General features: G+C 39.9%; 1 protein-coding gene across 2 annotated transcripts in view; it reads right to left on the bottom strand.

The window, feature by feature from the left end:
* Positions 1-11,453, bottom strand: part of LOC144661313 (uncharacterized) — a 104,769-nt gene that overhangs the window by 37,898 nt on the left and 55,418 nt on the right. The window contains exons 62-71 of one of the 2 annotated variants that reach the window (XM_078522032.1): positions 11,018-11,035; positions 10,537-10,572; positions 9,882-9,914; positions 9,735-9,794; positions 9,303-9,344; positions 8,447-8,582; positions 7,820-7,923; positions 6,851-6,913; positions 5,995-6,198; positions 4,855-5,437 (exon numbers count right to left, since the gene is read on the bottom strand). In XM_078522032.1, the coding sequence (XP_078378158.1) occupies positions 5,282-5,437; positions 5,995-6,198; positions 6,851-6,913; positions 7,820-7,923; positions 8,447-8,582; positions 9,303-9,344; positions 9,735-9,794; positions 9,882-9,914; positions 10,537-10,572; positions 11,018-11,035 (852 nt within the window). In that variant the 3' untranslated portion in view covers positions 4,855-5,281. Of the gene's footprint in view, positions 1-4,854; positions 5,438-5,994; positions 6,199-6,850; positions 6,914-7,819; positions 7,924-8,446; positions 8,583-9,302; positions 9,345-9,734; positions 9,795-9,881; positions 9,915-10,536; positions 10,573-11,017; positions 11,036-11,453 lie in introns of those variants that run through there. The other variant, XM_078522033.1, reaches the window with a different exon arrangement.

The raw sequence follows: 11,453 nt of genomic DNA, 5'->3' as shown, positions 1-11,453 counted from the left end.
ATTTTGTATGGCGAACAACTGACGAGGTCGTAGACGAAACCGGTTTTAAAAATCGCATATGTAAATTAGTGTGTAGAAAGTAAATGTAAATTAGATTTTTCCAAATCAAGATGATGGAAATTATTATATTAACGAAAAAAGCCGTTTTTTTGGTATAGATATATACCAACTGTTTTGAGGCCGTTTTCTTTGTCGGTATAAATATAATATTTTTTGTAATGTATTATACCTAGCGAAACACGGCCGTTTTCCTACCACCTAACGGCCTACTCTTCTTTTCTCTAATATACTTAGAGAAACACGGCCGTTTTCCTTCCACTTAACGGCCTACTCTTCTTTTCTCTAATATTCTTAGCGAAACGCGGCCGTTTTCCTATCGCTTAACGGCCTACTCTTCTTTTCTCTAATATACCTTATTATAGGAAATTAACGCGTCATGAAATTAACGCGAATTTCAAACATTCGCGTTAATTTAAGTCGCGTTAATTTTTGTTAACGTTAATTTCCGCACCGTTAATTAAGTGGAGCGTTAATTTTCATGACCTTAATTTCCATTATTTTGGCCCCAATTTCTCGTCACAGTCTAGACGTTGTTGACTCCAAGGAAAAAAGCATTATTTTATCAGGGTGCAAATCTGCCACTATCACTGATACTTCGAAGAACGCTCAAAGTGGGAAAAGTACCAGGGAGATTGTTTTCGTTTAGGATTATACGCCTACAAGTGTTGAAATAAACTTGTTCCTGTTGTGTACGTCGCGCTAATTTCCTTCATTTTGAAATTTTACCCCCTCTTTCGCGTTAATTTCCTTTATTGGGAAGTAATTTTTCCTTCAATTCGCGTTAATTTAAGTCGCGTTAATTTCAAATACCTTAATTAACACAAGCGTTAATTACCTATAATAAGATAGTTAGCGAAACACGGCCGTTTTCCTTCCACTTAACGGCCTACACTTCTTTTCTCTAATATACTTAACAAATACAGATAATTAACTGCAAAACCATCTGGTTCCACTTTTGAAATAATGCTGGGAGGGTGGTAAAGAATATTTTCTGGCCATGGCTAGCGGCATGCGAAGTACTGCCGGCGTGATTAGACATACCGCAGTTTGGCATGAAACGTGAAATGACCTACATGTACAGTATTTCCTTATTCAGGAAAAGATCCGTAAGCCGGCTCTCCGCGCAAATGAAAACAAACAAAACAAAATCAAAGATCTCTTCGAGATATCGACTTTTTTGCATGAAGTTAGTATGAGTAGAAGGTTTATCCTGGGCATTGTTGTTCGAACATATCATGGAAGAATTCAAACGTCTTTCAGTTCAAGCATTTTTTATTATTTTCGCGAAGGAAATGCTGTATTTTTCAGTCGCGACGGCCGGGTGCTTTGCGACTCATATACTTTGGCTTGGTTAAAAATTGAAAACTTTGACGTTTGCCTTTAATCGAAATAGTTGTTTCCTTTCGAGTTAGAAAGATTTCTACTCGGCTTAACGCAGGGTGCCCGATAAAGGTTACGCACGACAGAGTTACCTTTTGTCTCGTCACGCAATCTTAACCCCACATTGAGAAGTAAATTTTCGTTTGGATATTACCAAAAGCCGCTTCTCCTCGCGTTATTCTTTACTTTACGGCTACACATGCCATTTCTAACGACTACATTTCCAGTAAAACAGTTGCTGTTTTTTTTTCTAATGGCGATGCATTAACTTCTGAACAGAAGCAAAAACGTTGAGTGTTTACTGCTTCCACCGGAAGTAATTTTACAACAGGCTAGAAAAACACTTGTAAATATCACTTCACACCTGCATTTAATGATGTTGCAATTCTAAATTGTGCAACTCAGCAGAATAAATCAATTGTCACGAAATGAGTTCCCTTTGGTTAACTATTAGCAACGTTTTAGTGTGTGAAAGACTTGTACCAGTACGAATTTGCTTTGTTAATCGTTTTAGGTTAAATTAATATTAGCGCCTAAAGACTTGTACCAGTACAAATTGCGTTCTTAATCGTTTTAAACTTCGTTGCCTTCGATCGCTTAACCCCCATCACATTCTTAATTGGTTATGTCACGTAAGATTTGGGCTACTCACGTTTTTAATTGTTATATAACGTTTGTAAATTTGACAAGTCACGTTTTTTCTACAAGAACGGAAGTGCTGAAGCGCAACTATAGAGTGACACTTTACAAGTCACGCGCTTTGATCACCCACAGCGGAAAGTATTCCCTTGAGAAATTAAAACAGTCCCTTGAGAGTTAACAAGAATGTGGTTCCTTCCGGTTCCAGATTACCCCACTTAACCGCTATTCTCCTTCCTTTTGCTTGTAAACAAGCAAAAAAGTCGAAAAAAGAGGACGGGTGTAAAGGAGTACATTGCAAAACTAAACCAAAAGCCAGCCACACCCCTCCACGCCGTTCTCCGCGCTGCTGCCCAGCTAACCTAACGCCAATATAATTATCCCGCGTAAAACGAGAATCCAGTGATAATTTGTCTATGAATTCGTAAATCATGATTTCAAGAGTCGTGAAAGCTGTTACCTGGCTTATGTTGAATTCAACATAAGTCCCGTATACCGCAGACCCGCAGAATGCAACGGCTTTGGTTTTATTCTTTAAGGCATGGAATACAGATATGAATGCTTTTTTCATCTTCATTCTAGTAGAAATAATATAACCCCTTCTCGGGCACTCTGCCATGTTGTGGAATTGAACTTGCGAGTGCAAAGAGTTTTAGGGTGAGGGGGGATGGGGGCGAAAATAACCTGCGGAGGGGAAGAGGGAAGTATACAAGGGAACGTATTAGAAATTATGAAACAAGTCAAACAACGGCGAAGATCCCAGTAACGAAGATCCTAGCCAGGCTGCTTTTGCACATGTTATTATAGAGAAGTAGAAATAGCAAATAACCATATTTGAAGCCGTCAATGATCAAGTAAGCTCTTCGATAATAACTGAAACTAGAAACCACGTCAAAAATGCCCGAAAAATGATAACACAATCGCTCGCGCCATCGACCCGGAGCACAAAATACTTGACTTGCCTACAAGTCCAGTAGTTGATCCAGACCCTCAGCTAACTAAGGGGCCCGATCTTCCAGTACCTGGAATAAGGAGGGGCCCGCTCTCGCAAATAATTTTTCTCGGCCCTTCGAGCCTCTATTTGGCCAAAAATAAGGTGGCGGCCCGGGCATCCGGGCCCCTCCCCTAGATTTAGTCGACTGACTTTGAGAAACAAACTTTAAATGCAGGGCTGATCAAACAGCTAGGGACTGATGTCATAAATTTATTTTGGCCCAATATTTCGGTTGAACAAAACCAACCTTCATCAGGGGCATACAATGCTAAGTCTTAGCACTGAGCATTGTTTGCCCCTGATGAAGGTTGGTTTTGTTCAACCGAAATATTGGGCCAAAATAAATTTATAGCATCAGTCCTTAGCTGTTTGATCAGCCCTGCATTTAAAGTTTGTTTATTAAGTCTACTGCTGATCCTGATCTACACCAAGAAGTCACTGACTTTGACTGAGAAAGTCTAACAAAAGACCGACTGCTCGAAACCCAGGGTTGGCATTCCGTTATTCTGGATTGGAAAATCGAAACACCCTGCTGTTATCTGGCGAGCGTTCAGCTTTCACCAGGTGTCTGTTTTAGAAGGGTGTTTATACACAACTGATAAAACATAAAGAATCCTTTATTTCCGCGCAATGTGCTCTGGACATCATGCCTTGCTCTAGTACCCTTTTGTTTCAACGAACAACGGAGTGGGATTAAATGTTATTTGCGAACGGTTATCATACTTTTACACCTTTTGTGGCCCCCTGTTTGATAACATGTCACATCCGTCCCTAACTTTTTCAGGCCCGTAGAGCGGTGAGCACGCGAGCGTATCAGAAAACAAGAGAATCACTTCGCACGAGGTAGCCGGCTAGCAGTCGCTCTCTGTTCATCGAAGTGAATCTGGGGGGATCTGTTTTCGCGTGTCTATCGCCCAGATTTCGCTTGCCGTTTTATCCACAAGCGCTTTGTTTCGCTTCATGCTCGACGAACAACGAAAAAGGATGGACGTCTGCTCGTAGTTTACCTCGTGGGAAGTAACCGGCATGTGTGCTCGCCGCGCGCTCTGTTGAGCCTAAGTAAGTAACCTAACCTTAAGTAAAAAATGGAGGGACTACTAGATCCCTGAAGTGCCTGTGATCTGTGACAGGGTCCTCAGGAAGTAAATTGGAACTGATTTGACTTTTTGCACTGGAAAATTACCCTGGGCGCCAGAGGCTTTTCATGCGCGGCTTGCGGTAGTATTTTTCTCGCGTGCGCCAAAGCCGAAATGGTACCTAGGGTATGGAAAAATGGATTTGATGCACACAGTGGGACTAGAACTGAGAAGAACAATTTCGAAACTGCGAAAAGAAAACACTTTCGATACTGAGTTCTTTTTCTAAACTTGGGTTGAGGAAACACGCTGAGAAGAATAAGACCCTAAGATGTAGGCCAAGCCCTGATTGCGCTTTTTCCCCCTTCCCCTCCCCCTCCCCTCTGGTTCTCACCTTTCTACACCTGTCACACAGGCTACCCAACCATTGAACACCCTCCAGTAAATCCTTATTGTTGAAAAAGAAGGCCCGATTCCTATTCTTGTTTTGTAATGGAATAGAGTGTTTTGTTATTGGAAAACATGGCCTATTAACAAACAGCCACAAGGTATATTTATGAATTTAGAATACTGTGATACAATATTTATAGACTAGAAATAGAAAAATATTATCAGATATTTATCGTGTTACCAAAATAATTTATCTCAAAAATTATCTTTAAAAACTAACTTGGCTTAAAACGCCAATTTCACAATATTTAAAGCTTATTCTGAAATAACAACTTTATTTACTCCAAACGGCTAAGAGTCTTAATTGGTTACTCTTACTTTGTTTCCACGGCAACAGTAGCTATAGCACCTAGTAACAAAGAGCTCCCTTACGTTTAAACCACGGCACTTGCACAGTTAGAATAACACAGGGCAACAAAGTCAATTACCATTTCTTCCCTTCTGTTAAAAAGAATCTTGAAATGCTACTTGCCGTGGTCGTTACAAACATTGAGGGAGTTTGCCTTATAGAGCAACCAGCTTTAATTATGCGAGACATCGCGTACGCCAAACTCGTGCAGTAAAAATACAGTAACACCTTGGGGTCGTATATTTTCAACTAAATACTAAGTACATTCTTGAGAAATGTTCTAACACGTGAAATTTACAATGACTTCCTAATTTTGCTTGACTTTTCTCTTGGCTAGTACACAAAGCACACAGGTCCTAATTGGATGGTAAATTTCTGTTTAAGAAGCTTGTCTCCCACATCATAAGCTGCCACGTCCATCACGGGTAAGGCGTTCTTTTGTTTAGTGTCGATCTCGAGAACCGTCTGATGCCATGAGTCATCTTTGCTCTACAAGAAACAACATAAGTTAAATCAAGGATAAACGTTTAACAGATATAAGTTTCTTTAACTCAGAGCGAGTCTATACCTAATTGAATAAACGTTGACCCTGTAAAAAGCATAAACCATGAACGATATGACCCATTGGTATTCTGGGTAGACGGCCTTGAACCTTGAAAAGCTTAAAAAATGTTCCTTTTATTGATAATCAAGATATTTTTTAAACACCAAAAAACTAACATTTAGACAGAAATGGTCATACTCTTTTTATATCTAGCATCCTATTTGTGCCAAAACGTTCCAATATGATTCAAAAAGTCACGTGACAAGGTTTTGGAAAGGGACTTTCAATTGATAGACTGTTCACAGTCCCCTATTTTTCCGTGAAGTCGTAGAGATCGATCGTTGCGTTCCTAAACGCGAGCGAAAACTGGGGAGAGTGCAAAAAGCCCGTGGGCAGGGAGGAACCAAGATGGCGGCCCGTAAAACTCAACGATTTTAATCTCTACGACTTCACGGAAACAGTGTAATCAATTGGTATTTCAAACAAGGCACCAACTACTCACATCACAATTGTTGGTAAGGACTTTAGGTTTTGTCTTCTCTGACGATGTTAGTTCCATTTCATTTTCTCCTTGAAGTTTAATAGTGCGGTCTCCTTCTTCTTCCCATGCGCGTGAGTTGTAGCAGTGATAAGTTATAGTCTGGGTGATACGCATGCTCAGTAGCCTCAAGAACTTCATCTGAATGGGATCCATTTTGTATTCAATCTACAATGAAAACAAAGAGACTCAGTGAGAAAACTCGTGGACTGTGTAAGAGAGCGCAAAATATTACTTTCACATGACATGTCACATACACCTCAAACAAGACGTTCCGATATAAAAGGAGACTGGTCTTCCCTTTCACTGCATTGTGACAACAACAACAACAACAACAAAGCTTTATTTCACGCAATTCTGACGCAATCATATCATATACAATGTCTTTCACCTCCCGCAATTAGCGTAGCTATACGAGGCGGGAGGTGAAGAAGAAAATGAAGAAGAATAAATAATTAATATATATTTATTAATTAAATAATTTTCAAAATGGTAATAAGAAAAATAATAGTGACTAAATTAAGCTAAAGACTTAAAATAGTGCTTGCATTGGTAGTGGTGCAGATCCATGAGATATGTCGTGCATAAGGGTTGCGATGGTTTAAAAATAAATCATAGTTACCGGTAGAATCGTTAATTTGACAAAAATTGGAATGGCATGCTCATTTCTAACGGTAAAATATAGGAGACGACTAAGAACCACCTCTCCTTAGCGGACACTTTCTCAGGCCCCAGGGGTATCCGTTTAGGGAAAAATCGACTGTAATTGTATTAAGCAGTTTTGATTTCGCAATTTTAATACAAAAATTATGTTACTCACTAGCTGTACATCTGGGTGAACTTCACTGATCCATTGTTGAGATTGTGGGTCATCGATGGTGATCTGTGATGAAATAAGAAGTTGAGCTCGCTCTAAAAGTGCTTATTTTCGAGTTGATGTGAAGGTAAAAAAAGAAAAGTCTGCATACGAGCCTAGTGGCCCATCAGGCCGGAGCTTATCCTGGTTTCCGAAGAATCAAGCGACTAGGAGTATTTCTACTCCCCCAGGATGGGATGCCAGTGCATCGCCGGGTTCCCCCCAGCATTAAATTCGCTGGTACACATTTATACACCTGGGTGAAGAGAGGCAATATGAGTGTAAAGTTTCTTGCCCAAGAACACAACACAGTGACCCCGGCCAGGGCTCGAATCCTGACCGCTCGATCCGGAGTCCAGCACACTAACCACTAATAATATTTTTAGGTAGTGCATTTAAACATTTTAGATATTAGATTATATATTTTTACATTCTTATAGATTCTATTTTAGTTTTCTTTAATCTGTTATTTTAGTGGAACATCTGTAAACTAGCTATTCTAAGCTAAGCATGTTTCCCACTTTAAATAAAGTAGAGCAGTTTTCAATTGAGTGTCGTAAAACCAAAACCAAAACCAAAACCAAAGTAATTACTCTAGCCAATCACAAAAAACACAGACAATTCAGTGAACCAATCAAAACTCAAAGCAAATACATGTAGCCGGCACGAAGCGCGGGAAATCGTGCGCGCGCGAGTCACGATTGGTTTTGGTTTTACTTCTGATTGGCTGAGAAAGTGGCGCGAGAGTTTTAAGCCAATCACTAAGCGTAGCAATGCAAAACCAAAGCAAACGCAATTAACTTTCGACACTCAAGTGAAAACCGCTCTATTGTATTGTAATAAAATATTAAAATAAAGTATTGTAACCATTAGGCGCGCCTCCCTCATGTGAAATACAAGTGCGCAAATATGATCAGCATTAGGCAAACTTACATTTTCTTTCTTTGGATCAACGCAAGCCCTTTTATTCTCAAAGTCACAGAAAATGTACTCAGCATCATTGATGCAACCTTCATTGGGGTCGATCCAGTAATAACCTGAATGTGCCAAACACAAAAAACACATGGTCTCTTTTATAAAGAAAATTACACCAGAAATTACATGATTTGTTGTTTGCAGATAAAGTTAAACAAGGCGTTTTTTGTGCAACTTGGGAGGTAACAAACTAGGCAACGTTTTGTGAAATTTGCCTCACAATTTCGTATCGCCGTTGCGAAACAAGTTACATGGAATATTGCGAGGGGTGTACACTGGAAACGCTCTAAAATTTGTTGCAAAGCGTTGCAAAATGGAGAAGCCAGCGCTCCACGAGGGGTGTTATTACACTGGAAAAACGCTCTAAAAATTGTTGAATCGTCGCCACAAGCGTTGAGAAACGCAGAAGAAAGCTCCACTTCTCGGGGCCGTTTCGGTAGCAAAAAAAGTTGCATACAAGTTCATTCTGTGGTATGTGTTATTAAGCCGTTTTTCATGTAATTTGTTTCTTTGTTGCAAGGCACCGCAAATCGCACGAACTGTTACCAAGTTCAACGAAGTGTCGGGAATCATTAACTGACTCACCGCTTTCCACAGTGCCGGTACTGTCTAGCTGCAGATCTCTGCATGAGCGGGCGGGGTGATATTTACTGCCTTTCTGCCGTTTGTAGTTGTCTCTCTGATTTGTATAACCGTCCAAGATCTTTTTCACTACGGGACTCTGAAAGCAGATTTAGAAAGAATCTTAACTTGATGACAAAGGACAGGCGCATCGAAAACTGAATACAATTCATTAACATCAAAACTTGATAATGTCTAATAATGTCGAATGAAGTTTAAATTTCTTTAGGTTTATATTTGCAGGGGATGTGTCGTACGAGCAGTTTTAGGTGTTTATATGCTCAAAAAACATAACGATGTAACGCGCACGAACTTGTACAGTTCTAAGTTACACGAGCATTACTAACCTCTAAGCACACTGTAACGACATAAAAACCAACACAACCTATACAACATGATGCTTATAATCGAAAGAAATCAAAATTCTTTTTACGAGCTAAATATAACTATAAGCCTTGTGTTAAGGGGCGGGGATGAGGGTTATTGTGGTAGGGATGTTTGCGTCTAAGATTGAGGTAGGGTGGTTATTTCCTAGGGGAAATGGGGCTGTTCAACCTCGTTCCCAGTGTCTCTCTCTCTCCGTCACCCAGAGCGAAAGAAGTGGGAGGCGGGAAGAGAGATCCTGATTACGAGGTTGGGGGCTGTTATCCGAGTTATAATTTTAATTCTCTTTTCTGATTGAAGTACACCTCTTTTAAGGTTAGTCCTAAAAGATTGGTAGTACATGAATACAACAACGCTTCTCTTAATTCTTATCACTTGTCTGTTTGACAATGTATAATTACTATAAAGAGAAATTTAGATTTCATCAGTGAGTTACCTCTAAAACAGGAGATTCTTCATTGCTCTTAGAGGAAGTCCTCTGCAAAAAAAAACATCAATTTATAGTAGATGCTATAATGTATGTACTCTCATTTGAAACTGTCACAAAATGGCTCGCCATACAATCATCATCTTCTCAACCACACAAAGAAGAAGAGACATGGTACAGCTGCTTTAGCTACAGGAAGTCACTTATAAAATAGAAAATGGCAACTTTTAAAGTGTCTATCTCAGGCGAGGGTTAGGGGTGGATCTTGGGGGAGGGTGTAGGGGGTGCGCATCCCCCCCCACCCCCGAGATGAACTGCAGCTCTCTAATACCACTGGCATTCTTCACAAAAAGACAGTTACGCCATTTCTTAGTGGTGCACCCCTGATCAAAATTTCGCAAAGAACAACTCAACAGTGGTCTATATTTAATACTTTCTTACCTTTGTGCTGGAGTACAGTCGATAGTTAGGCGGAGGTCCTTTATCACCTGTTCCTGTGATCTATAGAACAAGAGTAAAGTGCAACGGTTAGTTAAAATGGACAACGATTGTACAGACTGTATAAGATGAAGTAACTAGGACACTTACAAGTGAACTAACAAGGTAGTTGCCAGGAGGACCCTAAATAAAAAAGAAAATCAGAAGTGTTAATTAAACAAGAAGAGTATAACCTTACATCTACTACCGATAATGGTACCCCCCCCCCCCCTCCCCTGCACAGAAAGACATAAGCATAAACGCAAGCATAGGAACTCGATGTTTACTAGTAACAAAACTCAAATGCTCAGGCGGGGATATCTGGAATGAATGCTTTAATTGGGCAGACACGGTCACGGTGTTTCTCTTTCACACTTCATAACACGAACGCAAGCACAAGAAAAGGAGACATTTTGATCCTTGTGGTTGCACTTACGCTTGTGCTTAGGCTTGCGTCAAGGCTGTTCTCACGGTGAAATAAGAGCTGTTATGCTTGCGTCTGTGCTTGCGCTTGTGGTTGGGTCGCTAGTGAAAACCAGGCTTTTGCACCAGTCTGGCTTTCTACTTCCATTGAAGCCTGAATTTTAACTACTTAAGTTGTTGCACAATTACAAAATAGCCTTCTGTTTATAATGAATCAACGCTAGACTTGAGTTTCGAGCTCTGACTCATAAGTCCAAGATACTTTTCATCAAGACACCGCGGCTTTCGTTGTAGGTTACGTCCCAGTTCTAAAATCCTCTATTACGTAAGAAGCTGCTCGTACCTGCGGTCCTGGTGGGCCGGGAGGTCCTGGGTCTCCCTAAAAAATAATAATAAACAAAATGATTAGAAGCTTAAGTATGGTTTGTTAAAGCTCGCGTCAAAATCAATGAACACACTCACTACAGCAGCAAGTTTTGCAATTGCTCCCACCCCCAGTGAAACGGGTTTGAATGATAGCGGTGAGAGCCAATTATTCTAAAATTTGTCACTTGTTGAATTTTTTTTTTTTTTTTCGGAATTTCGCAATTTTTTGCCATCTTTCTGTTGGTTTCCAAGCTTTCCAGCCAATCAAAAAGCCTGCAACTAGTACAAGCGCAATTTGCCAGCACGTGGTCACTTTTCTGCTATCCATACTAACCTGTTCTTTGATTGGTCAAGAAAGGAAACCAACACAAAGCTCACAACAAAAATCAAAAAGTTTATTGACAAGCAAAGGTTTCCCGCGGCGCGCCATTGCAAAGAATCCCAGCAACAAAACTTACCGCCATTCCTTCGCCACCCTGAAAATGAAAACAAGAAGACGGTAGTTAGTTTAAAATTTCCCTTCTTTAGTTTGTGATGTCGGTGCGTTATCATAATTATTTCCAATTTTTAAACCTTATACACGTATATCTGAGAGTCAATTTGGGGAGATAAGACTGGAATTTTTTGTTTTTCAAAGTAATTTGATATATTCATTGCTGTGGTAAGAAACGAGGTAACTAGTCCTTTATCTTACTTTGCTTTTTTGATTAGTTAGTTCTAAATACAACAAAATTTCACGGATCAGAAAAGCAATAACCTGAATAACTAAAGTCAAGAAAGAAATTTTTTTACAAAAGACCTATTTTGTCAATGGTTCGTATACGGGCTTAACAAACGATTTAGTTCTTCTGCTGACTACACAAAAATGTAAGTAGTGTATTTGTGTTGAATCCA

Source organism: Oculina patagonica, chromosome 7 (genome assembly GCF_052425735.1).
Source record: "Oculina patagonica isolate OP01 chromosome 7, crgOcupat, whole genome shotgun sequence".
Taxonomy (NCBI): domain Eukaryota; kingdom Metazoa; phylum Cnidaria; class Anthozoa; order Scleractinia; family Oculinidae; genus Oculina; species Oculina patagonica.
The sequence above is the reverse complement of the archived record's forward strand: the minus strand, read 5'-3'. Positions and strand labels throughout refer to the sequence as shown.